Consider the following 16,748-nt stretch of genomic DNA (forward strand, 5'->3'; position numbering starts at 1 on the left):
AAAAAAAAAAAAAAAGGCAGACCGGGGCTTGTATGTCCAATTCTTTATCCTAAACTCCCTTGACTGGGGAGGTGGGAGAGAGGGGAAAAGGGAGAGACTGGAATTCCTTAGTTAATGGATGTCCAAAGCAACAGTGTAGGAAAAAGGCCATTCCCACCTTCTATCTTCCCAACAATGTAGATCAGCATTTCTCAACCTTTCTTCCACCTTGGCACACACAGCAGCCAAGTTAACACAACAACACGTTAAGGCACAATTCACAGTACACTAGATACAGGGCTAAACCTTCTCTTCCATTCAAGTGGGCATATTTAACCGCATGTGACTAAAATGACATATTTTGTTTTAATTTACTCTGGTACTGAGTAAATCAATTATAAATTTGTGAATTTTATTATTTTAAAAAAACATTATTTTCTCAATCCTAAAATGTCATCAATTACAAAATACACCATCAGTTTCATAATAATCTCTTAGGAAAAAGATACTTAATATACCCATTGATTTAAGATCATTATAGAACTATGGTCCTTGTGTCAACTCATAACTCATTTAGATACAGGTATGTCATGAAATTAAAGTCCAGAGTCAATTTAGAAGGGCTTCTGACTCATGAAGCCTGAAATTAAAGAAATAATCATTTCTTTATTCTAATAAATAAAGAATATTTATTTCTTTATTCATGAAACAAGCTTTTGACATCATTATATAAAACACAATTTTCAAACTGAAAAGGCTATACTGGTCAGTTATAATCGTGGAAACTCTAGCTTTCTGAGACAAACTTTTTTATTTAAAGTCTTCATTATAGTTTCAACACAGAACACCAATTTAAAAGCTGATTTCATACTTTGACTACCATAAAATTGGGTACATAGGCCCCAATTAAAGTAGATCTAGGTTCTGTGATCTATTTCGTGTGTGACTTTGTTAGCACATTTAAGACAAATACTCTATAATCTAAGAACTGATGTCTAGAGAATAATAAATAATTCTCAAATTATCAGGCATGGTCTGGATGTGTGGTTTTCCGACCAATGAGCATCTATGCCATACAATTTTCAAACAAGAAAAATACAAATTATATTCAATATAATTTTAGTCTTTACAGGGTTGTTTCAGGAAGTATATTAAATATCTTTAGTTATATCACTATCATGAACATCAATTATTTTTCTTTCAGATTCAAAAGAATTTATTGCCATAAGCAAGCTTAGTAAGATCTATCAGTATTCACATCCTTATAAAATAACATATGCATTTTCTCTTCATGCACAGAAGAGTGTTAGCTAAGCATCTTTGGGGGCCGAAGAAATGAGCTGCTTTCTTTCTCCATAATTCATTATTTCTTTCTCTACTCCATCTTACATCTAAACCATCTTATGTCTTATCTCTGAGTAAGGAAGGGACTAAGCTGGCCTACCCCATGTCAATACAGAGGAAACAAGAGGTTCATAAACAGAATCTAGTGGCTACATGTACTCCATCCTCGGTCTTGCTTCTTTTGGGTTGACGTATAGATCTTATACCAAGAATAGTCCCTTCTGCCCTATGATACCAGAAGTAGTGAATTTCCACTTTCAGGTAAGGAAAAGATTACAAAGAATTTCTCCTTTCTTAAAATGAAAAGAAAGGAGGTTAAATAACTCAAAATTAACTCAAGTTCTTCTACAGAATTCTACAGAAATAGCATTTACTGAATACCTCACATGCAAGACACCATACAAGGGGCTTACATATTTTATTTTCACATAAGAAGGAAATTAAATAAAGCAATTTAATTTTTCAAAAGCTAACAACACAAAATAATAGGCAAATCTTTAAATGGAGGAAAAAAACCTATTTATTCACAAATTGCACAATAAAACACTCATTATTCAAAACAACAGATGGTAAGTGCTCACCTCTCTAGATACCCAACTATCTACCGTTTGACAATATTCCTTATTCAACAGAATAAAGTATAATTAATATTTGTTTTTTGGATCATTCTAAAACTAATCTCTCTAACAAGAACTAACTTTCTGGTATAACTTTGGAGAAAAATATAATACTTTCCAATGCAAATGCTGACTTCTCCAACTCTTAAAAAAAGAGGTAAGCATTCCACTAAAAGAAATGTTCTCTAAACCATCACAGAAAAATGTACTCCATTATGCACATGCTCCAAGAGGGTAAGGTACAATTCCTTAAAATAAAGAAGCTTACTTCATCTCTAACAAGTATAAAATTAATTTTCAACTAATAATAGCTTCCTGAGTTTCAGAAGTAACAGTATCAGCAGTTCTATATAACTGTACTATAACATATGTAGTATAAAAATAATAATTAACATTAGCAACGACAGTATTGATTTGTGGATGTGACTATAGCCTTTCAATGAAATATCCTCTTCAATATATCCTCTTTTACCCACGGGATTGCACTGTAGATCACATTTCAGTTTCTAGTATGTTGTGCCTAAGGTATTCACTCTTTGGCACTTTAATAACACTCCTACATTTTAATTTATAGAAAGATATAATTTAGCTATTTAAAACTGTGATTGTTTCTCAATTCACTGACTAGTTCTAGAAAAGTTATCTAGAAAAGGAATTCTAAACCATCAGCTAGAAAGTTATAAGAAAGAAATTAAGTTATGTTCAAGGTTTTTAACCTTTTAAAAGCAAGGAAAAGAAAATACTGCTTTTGACTGGGACAATATAGCAGTACAATTTGTTATGATTTATCCATAAGAGCCATTCATTTAAAAAAATGCACATCTTAAAAATGACTTGCTTGTGGTAAGGACTACCTACTTTGATATTAAAAAAAAAAAACATTCTGACATTTAACAGTACTTCACACATTTAACAAATACTGAAGGTGGCAACTTACCATCGTTATAATAATTTTAAGTCAAAACATAAGCACAAATCAGAATTAAGAGAAACTTCAGAAAATGTTCAGAATGTACATATTTGCATGCATTTCCAGCTGGACTTTCAAAGATTCCACATAAAACCAACTTTGAATCAAAATGAATGTCAAAAAGATTCAAGCTTTGTGACTCTACTCTAATGAAACAAGAAAAATAGAAGAGTGAACAGTAGCAGTGGTATCTTTGCAGCAGGGAAAGATATCACCTACTTCCTTAATCAGAACACAAAGTCAACAAGTCAACATTTTAATAACACTGGCCATGAAGTTATTCACTATTTGAGAATGTACTTTCCAAGTTGTCTTTAAAATGCATTCACTTATATATCTGGATTAAATTAAGTTTATTAATCAAAACCCACTGTACTCAGAATTTTAATCTTAAAAAGCTGAAAACATAACTTATGAAAGCATAGTCCAAACACTGTACAATAATTCTTTCATTTAGTTTTCATATGCCTCATCTGAAAAACATATTTTACAAACAGGAGTTTTACCCTGTTTCTCCAGAATAAATGTCCCTAAGCCTTAAACTGTGTAAGTGACAACACAGATTCAAACGCTGCCTGCTAAGCTTCACCGGGCTTTGATAAAAACAGAGCCATCTGGAGGTGCAGCACCATCTTCCTCCTCAGTTACAGTCTCCACAGTCCCGGATGCCGACACGATAACCATTGTTTTACTTGCGGAAACCGTCTTCTGCTTTTCAGCAATAGCTGCACAAACAGCAACAATCTCATCGCTTTCAAAGTCATAGTCAGGAATTGACTTTGGTGAGAACTGCGTTACCTCTGCGGATGCGTCACTTTTTTTAATCCTCTGTGCTACCTTCTGCTGCTCCTGTAGTGTTCTTGCCCAAGAAAGGTCTTCTTTCCACATTTCAGGGTTCATTGGATAGATGTGAAGGGCTACTTGAAAACTTCGAATTGCCTAGGGGGAAATAAGGTCAGAGTTTTTTGTCTGCTTTGTTTTGAAAAATGAGTGTATTTGTGGGGAGGCTGATAGCTCAGTGGCAGAGCAGGTGCTTAGCTGTACAACGTCCTGGGTTCTATCTATCCCCAGAACCTCCATAATAAATAAATGAATAATATTTTTAACTGAAAAAAACAGAAAATAAGAAAAATGAGTGTATTTAAGATAATCCACACAATATCCACAGCTCTGTCTCTTCTTTTCCTTAACATATTAGACTATAAAGATGAAAATTAGAGCTATGCTCTAACCACTGAATGATGATTGTGGTTAAAAAAAAAAAGTTATAGAATGTGAAAGAAAGTGACTGACAAACTGCTGATGAGGACTAAAAGTCTATTAAAACAGAGGTACTGTTACTACGGTTCAGAACAAGGCAAATGCATTGCTCAGCTTCTGCAGTTCGGCAAACATACGAATGTGCAGATTTCCAGGAAAACTCATGATTAGAAACATACCAGGAACACGTATCTCTGAAGCCAAGAGTTTAGATTATAATAATGATAACGTATCTTGAGTGTCACAGGAGACAAAGAAGAACATTATATAATAATGAAAGGATGAATTCACCGGAAAGATACAACAATTATGTAAGTATACATGCACCCAACATCAGAACATTTAAGTGTACAAACACTGACAGAACTGAAGGGAAAACAGACAGCAATAAAGTATTAGTAGACTTCAATACCCCAACTTCGATAATGGATAGAACCAGACAGAAGATCAATAAGGAAAGAGAAGACTTGAACAACACTTTAAACCAAAGGGACCTAACAGACATATATAGAATGTTTCAACCAACAGCAGCAGAACACACATTATTCTCAAGAACACACAGAACATTTTCTAGGATAGATCACATCTTAGGTCACATAATAAGCCTTAAATTTAAGAAGATATATCAAGTATCTTTTCTGACTACAATGGAATAAAACTAGAAATCAACAGCAGAAGGAAACTGGAAAAATTTACAAGTATGTACAAATTAAACAGCACACCCTTGAACAACCAGTGAGTCAAAGAAGAAGTCAAAAGAGAAATTAAAATGTATCTTGAGACAAATGAAAATACAATATACTAATACTACAGGATATAGCAAGAGCAGAACTCAGTGGGAAGTACACAGTGATAAATGCCTATGTCAAAAACAGAAAGATCTCAAGTAAAAATACCTAAAACTTTACCCTCAAAGAATTGGAAAATAAAGAACAAACTAAGCCTATAGCCATTTTCCAACATACACATTCAGATCCGTATAAAAATCTAAATAATTACTCAGAGATATATCCAACCATTGACTTTTAATTTACTATCTGTTCCATTTATCTTTGTATTTTCTTATGTTTTTGTCCATATGTATATATAGTAAGAATTGTTAGATGTTAGAAATTTTAGCTTGCTTTCAATATATTTCTTTACAGTATCCCTTCATTATGACATTGAGCAAAGTTATTTTTTAACCATTCTAGTGTTTCAAAAGAACAGCTTAAATTTACATAAAAATTATAGATTCAGATTTTTTTCAAGTAGAGCCCTAAAATTATATTAAATGGGGAAAAAAAAAACCACTTTCAATTCCTCCAAGAATTTTACAACATAAGGATCAAGAGGAGGAAAACAAAAAAAACCAGATCAACAACTGGTACTCCTATTTTAAAAGGTTAAAATATTGAATAATTTTACTTCTACTGGCTGATTCGAAGTGTCTCTGTTGTCTCATTTGCAGTATATTTTCTTTCTTTATAGGGTAATCTTTGTTGAACATTATGTCCTAGAGTTTTTTTCCCATTACCACAGGCACTTATAAGCAAAACAAATAATGATTTGTAAGTTTTTAATAAAGGAGAAATGGGAAAAAAGCATTATAGGATAGTTTTTTGTTTGTTTTGCTGTTAACCTATTAGAAAACTAAATTCCTTAAATTTCTTTTTCCCAACTCTGATATGATTTAAATCTTTAGATAAAAAAGAGAAAAGAGGACTACTACATTAAATGGCAAGGGAAGAAAACCACCTTTGGTTAAACTGGTTTCCATCACTGTGAATCTTATTCAGATTTTTAAGTTACTTTATTTCAATCAATTCTGTTCTAATCAAAATCAGTTATTATTTCTAAGAACTTAACAAACACCTTTTTTTGGTAATTAGAAATAATGATATATTTATAAGAGTACCAGAAAAATCTAAGTTATCCACAACTTACTAGAACCATGATTAGTAAAGTTAAATTCAGGCTTTGCAAATAATTTCAACCTTTAGGAAACTTTTTTGGGTTTTTTTGTTTACCTTATTTCTAACTGTAAAAAGCTAATAAATGAATGAAAAATCTTAATTTACTTAATAACAAGAAGGAAACTTGGCACTACTTTATTAGATTTGCAAACATTTTTTAGGAAATTAGCTGTCAGGTATATATAGTTCAGTCAAAACAAACACAAAAACAGGACAATTCTCATAGCCAACTCTGACCTACTTGGCCTTTGCTGCCTATAAGGTATAGTCCAGACAAGTTGAAAAAAGCATTAAGTATCAGTTTTACTAAATGTTACACAATTATTTCATAAGCTTCTACCCTTCCCCACTTCTCCTCTCACTGAGCCCAGCAACTTTTCAGTCTAAATATTTATCACCACACTCTCCCATATTCTACTTTGTTCCTTCCTCAACATAATCTTTCAGTGGTTTTGTCTCCATGGTGACACTGATAGCACTTTATAATGTGGTAAATTTAATGATGCAGGGAACTAACCTAAAAGTGATTTTATATTTAAATACGGTTTACCAAATACCAATGTTTTGTTAATTTTTTTTTTAAATTCCCACGATGCCAAATACCTGAAAAACATTCTGACCCTGATGTCACTGATGTTTGTAATGAAAAAAATTGTTCGGTAACAACTTTGACCTGTGTTTATTGATTAATACCTTTAAAAGGTTATTTGCTATTTACTTTTTGTGTAGATTTGATAAATGGCTATTTACTTTTTGTTTCAGCTGATCAAAAACATGTCAAAATAAAATGTCATCATTATAATAATCTGACTTCCCTACCAAGACTATCTCTCCTAATCCAAGTTGAGCACGTCCCAAAGTTTGCCAAGACTCCCATGAATGTGGATTTCTCTGGACAGCCATTTCTGCAGCATGAACTGCTGGGAACATTTCATGAAGAGACATTAGGACCTACAGCCAAAAAAGAAAAAACAAAATCCATCAGTAATAGTCATAAACTTGCAAACTAAAAATTAGAAAAAAAAAAAAAGGATAAATGTATGAAAACAACTCTTTTCATTTTTAAAAATATATTTTTAGTCTGGTAAACATACCATTTCTGTGGTTTTTGACCCCCTCCTCTGCTATTAAGGATTAGAAATTATATTCTTCCTAACTGAAATAACTATGAAAAATATATATCACTTCTTTTTCAATTATTGAACCCTATTGTCTATCTAGTAAAAACCAGGTGGTCATATTCTGGCCACGGTGGCTCAGAGCTATTTGAACTCTCAATTCCCCTTCTATTTATTCTAATCACAATGTGGTTTTTAGGGAACTCTGGCTCCTGCTGTCAACTAGATAAATTTAAAGTTCTTCAACCACCCATCCTGTCCCTAGTGAACATCCTCCTGCTATAAAAATCATTTAAACACTCCACCAGCCTCCTCACAATTGGGTTCTTCAAACCATACAAACCAGAAAAATCAGGGAGTTCCAGAATCTTCCACTTCAATTTATGCAAAAGGTCTGGATTTCATGTATAATCTCTGAGACCATTCACATTTCAAGATTTGTGACACAACCATCGATATCAGGTTCCAAATTAAATAACTCATTTCATACAGTTTGTCACAAATCCTACATTTAATATATACATATTCATGACTGAAAATTAGACATATCCAAATGAAGGTCCTCACAGCACTTCATTTGGTGGATATAATTTATTCAGGTTTTTCCTGCATAAACTGAAAGCTAAAAAAGGATATGCCCTATGTTGGGGATCAGCATCTGAAAGGTATCTGTTACACGGTGTGTAGATCGAAGATGAACTGCAAGTATTCCCTGCCAAAAGTACGTTTAATGCTCTGTTAGAGATTTTAAGTCTCTGGGATGATCTAATGCAAGTGCTCAGAGGTTTCCTTTATGAACTTTCCCACAAAACAATAGAAACGTATTTTTAAAAACAAATGTTGTTTTTAAACTATTAGCAAATTGAGTCTATTCTGACCTTTTGCTAGCTAAGGACTAAGCCATTTCTAGAGAAATTATCATTTAGAATCCAATCCATCCTCATTCTGAAGAGACAGAGTTATTACTATAAACACTACAGTTAATATCCAAGGAAAGCTAACACATATAAAGAGATCACCAGATACTTTTCTAAAGATATCCATCTGCTCAAATCTCATCCAGAGTTTAGGTTGAAATAAAAGTTAACTTCACTGTGAAGGTAAACAAATTTCTTAATTTGATGCTTAACGAAGAGCCATAAATAATATAGTGACATATTTTTTCCCAAACAAACTGCATTTGAAAGAGAAAATGGGGGGAAACACTTTTGGGTCATCACTGCTCACCCAACACAGTGCAAAATGAAAGTGAAATTCTTCATAATCATTACCTGTGATTTCATCTCATACAGGGTAGCATCATTTGGGGTTAACTGTAGTGCTTCATCCCACTTCTGAATCGCCTCTCGATATCTATGGTTGTTAAGGTTACATTAATATCATATTTTCAGTAATTCTTTGAAAGTACATGACCAAGTTTAAAAATCAGATACTAAGGAATAATTGTTTATAAAGAAATAGCTCTATTCAAGAACTGATAATGATGATGTTACAAAAGCAGAAAAATTTAGGAGATGAAAGGAAAGGACAGGAAAGGAGAAAAAAGCAAAATATAAATAAAAAAGACCTTGGAAATCTTTCTCCAAGATTTTATTTTCTGGGCTAAGAAGTCACCACCAAAATGTTTTTTTTCATCAATGTCTGCATATGTTGTCACTCATTTTAAATGCAATACAAAGGATTTCTCTCAAGAATTTATAATCCAGTTGCAACTGTTGGCTCTACTGCAGCAATCTAGCTGACCCAGATGACAATTTAAGATGCTGCCAGGTCATTTTGTAAAGATTTTTCAGTTTTCAATTCCTATAAGCTCCATGAGCGGGACCATGTCTTGTTCATCACTATTAATATACGGTAAGTTTATAAGAAATGAGCCACATGAATGAAAAATAGTGTGAAGACACTGATTTCCACTATCACCTTTTCACTGATGCTCTCCCAGTCATGACTCTTTTGAGCTAACATCTCCACCTAGATGCCAAATAGACACCTCAAACTCAATATGCCCCAAACTGATCTTAGCATACTCCATGCCACATCTGCAGAAGCACAGCGTAACTTTTTAAAAAAAATAAAATTAAAGAATGACTAAGTCCTACATGTTATCCAAGGAAGTCATCTTCATAGCATCCTTCCCAAGTGGTTAACTCATGTATACTTGAATATTCCTAGGAGAAAGTTCAAATTACCAGAACATTCTTCATTATAATGACATGAAACTTTCTATCCTGTACCTTTCCCTCAGAGCTACTCATTCTTTGTAAAGCTAAACGGAAAATAAATAATCCGCCAATTTTCAAGGTCCTAGCTACATACAGATGATCTAGGGAGGTTTTGGAGGGGAAACACACATATATGCTGGTTCCCGCCTCAGATCAATAAAAACAAATTCTTGGAGTAGGGCCCAGGCATCTGTACTTTTTAAAAGTTCCCCAAGTTATGCTAATAAAAATCAGGGTTGTGAACCACTGATAATATCTCTCATAGGATATTATGCCCCATCATGCACTGCCTTCTCTTAAATCACTCTGTTACCTTTCATTTCCTCTGTACATAATTTCCAACCTATTATGTAAAGATCCAAACCAAACATAACAACCAAAACATGGGCTGATCTGCACTGATTATTATTTAAGGAGGGAGTAGAAAACGAAAGAAAGAAAGGCAGAATTTGGTAGAAAATACAAAGTTAAAGAACACAAAAAAAGTACACTCTGTTTTCACCTTGCTAGAGCATTCCTTTACTGGTAAACAGTTCAAATGGGCAATACCATGTCCAGGATCTTATGCCATCATGGCAAAATGGCAAAAGGGCTTCAGCCATCTTAGAATAAGTTTGCCACACTGCCAACCGCAGGCTAGCAGCAGGGGTGAGGGTGGACAGGAGTGCACTTTATAAAGCCTGCCTGAACTGCCACATGGGTTGTAGCAATGGTTACTGTTATTCTGTAGCAGCAGACTATGGATAACTGTAAACTGAAGATTCATTCCACAATAGCTGGCACTCTCTGTTTCCAGACAAATCACATCTGAATATGCAGATTATCAGAACTACTGTTAATAACTTCTTCCCTAATAGGGACGCTGGCTGAGTCCTGAGGAGATATTTGTCTGAAGACTGTGTTTGAAGCTGGGTGAAAGACTACTCGAATTTTAGGAACTACCAATGATTTGAAGACATTGTGACCATTATTGACCTCATTTTTAAGATGTGCTACAACAACGCTGTATGTTTTTCCCTGCCTCTACCTATCCGCAGTATTCTTATGTTATGAATCAAATCTCTAAGAGTTTTACTAAGTGAAAATTACTTCTCTATCAAAGATTTTGCCAAGCTCAAGCGTTTGTTTAGAGCCAGGATCCACAAGTGGGACGTAATAGTGGAGACAGGCGTCTCACTGGCTGCTGTCCCCTTCCATCTCACCTCCTTCCACCTCACCCAGAGATCCCTTTGGAGTGCCGCACACACCACTCTGCTTCCCATGGACTCTGGCACTCTGCAGTGTCAGGCTATGCCCACTTGCTGGGCCTGCACGACTCTCCATACAAACTCTGCGAAGTAGCTGGTAGACATAGGTTGGCTAAACCACTGTGTACCACTGTCCACTTCTACTTATCCTTCATGGGAATCTGAGGTTCACAGTTATTTTAAAATAATTCTCATGTCAATGTCAGCTTAGATCTGCCTAGTGCACTTCAAAGTAAGCCATTTAAGAATCTTTTCAGGTACCATTAAAATTCTTTATTTGTAATTTCCAATTACTCTATTAAAATACTATCAACTATACAGAATTAATTAACTAGCTGCCTCTGTAGCATCACCACCTATCAGACAATAATACTACTTGGATTAATATACTAACCCCTAAAGGGGCCCATTCTTATAGTCTTTCCTTTCCCAGCCCCTCAGGTAAAACAGCCTCCTTTAACCCAAATGTACTTTAAAAAAAAGAAAGATGGAAGAGAAAAGATACAAGGACTTCACCTGGTATCAACTGAGCAAAACAAAAAAAGAAAGAAAAAAAAGGAAAAAGAAACACACAGAGAAGGAAGGAGAAAGTCTGAATTCTACCAGTGGACTCTTAAACAGGGATTAAAAAAAAAACAACAACAAAACACCACAGCTTACAGACAGGAGGGAAAGAGGAGGAAGACAAGGTCTGCAGATCCCAGTGGACCTCATCCTTCTTTGAGCTACACATGTACATCTATTAAGGCAGCCCAAGACTTCAAATCTATACTGGCAACTAAAATACAATGATGGCTTATATTGCATATTCAATATTTTTTAACACAAAATGTTCTTAAAAGAAATCAGGTCTTCCTTATATTTATTACCTGAGTAAATGACACCTGCTTTGATATAAAAAACTGTTTCCTGGGTATACAAATAGAGAAGAATCAGATAACAGAGGAAAGTGCCCCCCTCCACACACGATTTCACCACCCAAAGATGATAACTACAGTTAATACAACATTTTATTATATATACTTCCAGTTTATCTTAATATAACGTATATAACACACACAAAACATTTTTCTCAGGTCTTGAAATCATCAAATGCTTCTCTCTACAGCATAATGCTTAAAGACTGATTACTACTATTCCAATGCAAACTTCATTCAAATGGATCCTCTATTGTTAGACATTAAAAGTCACCCTTTGGTACAAGTTTCCAGTTATAAGATGAATAAATGCTAGAGATATAATGTACAGCACTATATGGAGACTACAGTTAACAATACCGTATTATTTACTTGAAAGTTGCTAAGAGTGTGAATCGTAAATGTTCTCACCACACACAAAAGAAATTTTGTGAGGTGACAGATGTGTTAACTAACCTTATTGTAGTAATCATTTTGAAATATATACATGTATCATATCATCACACTGTACACCTTAAACTTACACAATGTTATATGTCAATTATCTTTCAATAAAGCTAGAAAAAATTTACCCTTTGGCTATAATTGTCTTGGAAGAAAGTGGGCCATGAATAATAATTATTAAAGATAAAAAATTGTATTTTGGAGGACAAATACAATACATATATTATATCTGATGTAAAACTGACTGGAAATGAGATCATCTTGGAAGGAAGGTTGTATAACTCAAGATATCATTCACACTGATTTCTTTTAATTAAGAAAAAAAGCCAATGAGGAAAAACAAATATTATATTTACCTGTCTACACAACCCCCCTTCAGATTCTATTAATATCATCTGCCAGCTTTACAAGGAACATAACTTCAGTTCCAGGTTGACTGTGTTATTAGGACTAGCAATGTCTACATTAATCAAAAATTCAAATGACACTAAAACTCTTTAAATGTAAGATTATATCTAAAATACAAATCATTTTCTGGCCGTTTAATCCTCTGAAGCTAGCCTACATGTTTACCAATTAGAATTACAATTTTAAAATTTTAGTCTGACAGAAAAGGGAGAAGATTCTTATAATGGAACATAAATAAAGCAGTAGATTCTCATGTCTTCTCCCCTCAATCTAGTCTCCAAAATCCATGTGCGTTCACACACACAGATACACTTAAAAGCTCTACTTCAAATGAACAACTACTTTTAATTTAAACTATGTAAACAATAAGAGGACATGTACATGAACACTAATTATTTTCAAAACCTTTGTAAAAGATAGAACTTTTTCCTTCAACAACCTAGATATAAAACTAAATCTCTAAACAAATGATGAGGGAAAGTTCTTAACAGGGGCAAAACAGCTGATAAATGCACTGTTAGAATTTTAAAAATCATTACTTATGTGAGATAACGGATCTAGCATTGATCATCAATAAAAACCATTAGGGAAAAAAGATGGATGCAGAACTGTATAATGGGAGGATGCTGCATGCTCTTGATCTTAGCATCAAGGTACACCCAGCCATTATAAACATCATGATGTGATGCAATAGAAAGTAAAAAAAAAAACAGTGAATATTCTGGGAAAAAAAAACCCTAAACTTGAATCGAAGCTGCTAGACCTAACTTCCAGCTTAGAAAATACAAGAGATGGAGGGAAAAAAATTAAATGATTCAGAGGAAAAAAATCAAGCAAATCCAGAGTCTGAGACACTCAATTAAGCAATTTTCCTGGTCAATTCTAAAAGTCAAAATTTTAAAGGTGAGAGAATTGTTCTAATGTTCTAAATACAGGTCCACAAACTTTTTTCTGTAAAGGGCCAAACAGTAAATATTTTAGGCTTTGGAGGCAGGATGGTCTCTGTTCCAACTACCTGACTCTGCTGCTGTAGTGTAAAAGCAACCACAGAAAACCTGAATGAGTGGTGCTGTGTCCCAACAAAACTTTATTTAGAAAAATAGATGGGCACACCAGATTTGGTCCACTAACAGTGGTCTGTAGACCCTGCTCCAAATTAAAAGAGACTAAAAGCCGGGGGGCGGGGTGGGAAGGGACAGACTGGGATTTCAAAATGTAGAATAGATAAACAAGATTATACTGTATAGCACAGGGAAATATATACAAGATCTTGTGGTAGCTCACAGCGAAAAAAAATGTGACAATGAATATACGTATGTTCATGTATAACTGAAAAATTGTGCTCTACACTGAAATTTGACACAACATTGTAAAATGACTATTACTCAATAAAAAAATGTAAAAAATAAATAAAAATTAAAAAAATAAGAGATTGTGCAAAAGTAAAAAAAAAAAAAAAGAGAGAGAGAGAGACTAAAAGCACATAACCTGTAACATTATAACAATGTTATGAGTCTTGATCGGTCTTCAGTCAAAAAATCAGCTACAAAAAAACATTTTATGGACAATTGCAAAACTAAATACGTATGAGTCACTAGAATATTATTAGGAAACTAAAAGTTTTTAATGGAAAGTTACATGCATGACCCCTATCTTCATACATGTACACACACGCACAGCCATTAAAATCCAAGTCTGTTTCTTGATAACAATATACTCAAAAACAAAAAAGAAAAAAGTAAACTATATTTTTTTAAACGTACATCTAATATGATCTAGTAATTCCATTTCTATAAATCTTTCTTTTAGACTGAACTGTATGTATGCACATTTAGACCTTTGAAGGATATCCACTATATCACTTGTAAAAATTAAAGATGAAAATATCCTATTTCAAAAGAGGTATAGTTAACATATTTTAATACATCATATAATGAAATACAAGTAATCCTTTATATCTAAATTTCTCTAGTTCCTGATTTTAGACAGTAAAAGCCTGGAGAGTAAGAGATCTACTATAGAGCTATTAAAAAAAAAACTGTTCTTTATGTAAGAATACAAAATGATCTCTAAGATATATTAAGTAAAAAAGGCAAGGGAGAGAATGGTATATATATTATATTTAGAATGCTATCATTTATGATGTTTTAAAAGATCTATAGGGTGGGGAGTGTATAGCTCAACGGTAGAGTGTGTGCTTAGTATGCACGAGGTCCTGGGTTCAATCCCCAGTCCCTTCTTTTAAAAATAAATAAATAAATAAATAAATAAATAAACAAACAAACAAACAAACAAACAAACAAACCTAATTACTGCCCCCCTAAAGAAAAAACAAACCAAAACAAAACAAAAAAAGATCTATTAGACCCACATGTTTATAAATATACTCTTTGGCAGGATATTAAGAAACTGGTAACTGTGGCTGCCTGTGGGAAAGTGAACTAAGAGACTAGAGGACAGGAGTAAGGGCAGGACTCTTCACTGCATGTCCTTTGTTATTACTGCATCTGCTTTTTAAAATCATGAGTATGTACCATTGTCTTTTTCATTAAAAGTTTCGAGAATTAAACAAATCATGAATCTGGGAAAGAGCACATAAAGAGAGAGAGAGTAGATAGGAAAGAGAAAAGAGGCCAGGGCTGGAGTTTTCAAAATTCAGAGATCAAGCAAAGAAGGAAAGACCAGCAAAGACAACTGAGAAGCAGAGGGAAAAAGGAAGGAGAAAATTCAGGAGTGTGTGTGATTTCTCAGAAACCAAGAGAGAAGTCTGTCATGGAGAGAGTGATGAGTTACTGAATACCTCAGAGAGATCCAATACCATGTAGGTCCTCGGTGACACTGATCAAAAGCAGTATTCTTGGAATGGCAGGAATGGAAACCAGGCCAAAGAGTGAAGCAGAAGTAAGGAAGTGGGGACAATGAGTGATGACAACTCATTTGGGAAGTTTTTCTGAGAATTCCAAAGAGAGAAACGAGAAGATTACTGGGCAGGAATATTACATCAAAGGTGGCTGACATAAACCTCAAACGAAATGTCCAAACTGAACTCACCATCATCTCCTACTCCAAATTTACTCCACCCTTATATCCCTGACTTAAAGAACAGCACCATCAAGTCACAAGAGAGAATCCTGAAGCCATTCTTCACTGCACTTCTCCCTGCCCCACCCAGGTCACATTAGTCTTCAATTCTCTAATTCCATTCCTTGAACCCACTGTCACTGCTACGACTCAGTGTAGGTCTTCAGTCTTCCAGGACTGTCAAAAATTCAATTAACCAGTCTTCCCGAGACCAGTGTTGCCTGACTCCAATCCATTTTGGTAAGTTCACTTAATGATTAAAATATTTCAGTAGCTCCTGGTTACCTTAAGGACGCTGGAGTTCAGGCCTGTTAAATTCAGCTATGCACCTAACAGTCATGTCTCTGCTCCCAAGTCTCCATTTACCTCTAGACACTTCTTTCACCAGACATTGTATATTATGTTCCTTCCAGCTGTACTGAACTAGTTTCAATACTTCAATGGGAGAGATTTTCTCTGGTCTCCTCCTGGTTTTGCACATGCAGACTGGAACACTGTTCTGTCCCTTCTTCAGCTAATTTTCATTTGTCTTTCATGACTCTTCTGATGCTATCTTTTCCCAAAATCTTCCCAAACTCTCTTTAATTCTTCCATTCCCCCATCTAATTAAATGTCCTCCTTTTATATTATCCCATGAACTCTCTAAAACAGTACTCTTTACTCCACATCAAAACAGCTTCTCTCTTTGTGTCACTCCACAAAAGATGCTCATCTACTATTTTCTTTGTGGCATCAATGCCTAACAAAAGCACTAAATAAATACTCAAGGAGTAAAAATAGATAAAAGAAATTAATACACTAAACTAAATTAGGGTGAGGGGAGCAGAATATAAAACAACAATGGCAACTGATGTTGAACATAATTTTATCTTTGCTGAATCACAGAGATTTTTAGATGTTACGCAGCTTTAAAGTAAATTTTAATTACTTGTCTGATACTTTAAATTCTTGACAAAAGAAAAGTTGCATACATTAAAACACTGCTAAACTCAAAAGCTTTATTCTATATATAGTTGATTCTCATTCCCAGTAGTTATGTTCTGTAAAGTCACCATAAAGTCTGAATGAGCAAATACTGAATCATCACTCCTGGAAGATATTCGGGGTTACGTTCCAGACCAGCCAGCCTCTGGTCTCGACATTTTTATCAAGTGATTAATATATAACTGACTGATTAATATGGGAT

General features: G+C 34.1%; 1 protein-coding gene across 6 annotated transcripts in view; it reads right to left on the reverse strand.

Moving 5' to 3' along the window:
- Positions 1–1,819: 1,819 nt before the first annotated feature.
- TTC33 (tetratricopeptide repeat domain 33) overlaps positions 1,820–16,748 on the reverse strand; it is a 28,452-nt gene continuing 13,523 nt past the window's right edge. For 5 of the 6 annotated variants that reach the window (XM_064480300.1, XM_064480303.1, XM_064480297.1 and 2 more), the window contains exons 3-6: positions 15,282–15,431; positions 8,515–8,596; positions 6,945–7,076; positions 1,820–3,849 (exon numbers count right to left, since the gene is read on the reverse strand). In XM_064480300.1, the coding sequence (XP_064336370.1) occupies positions 3,496–3,849; positions 6,945–7,076; positions 8,515–8,596; positions 15,282–15,431 (718 nt within the window). In that variant the 3' untranslated portion in view covers positions 1,820–3,495. The remainder of the gene's footprint in view (positions 3,850–6,944; positions 7,077–8,514; positions 8,597–15,281; positions 15,432–16,748) is intronic. The other variant, XM_011000713.3, reaches the window with a different exon arrangement.

This window comes from Camelus dromedarius, chromosome 3, assembly GCF_036321535.1.
Source record: "Camelus dromedarius isolate mCamDro1 chromosome 3, mCamDro1.pat, whole genome shotgun sequence".
NCBI lineage: Eukaryota > Metazoa > Chordata > Mammalia > Artiodactyla > Camelidae > Camelus > Camelus dromedarius.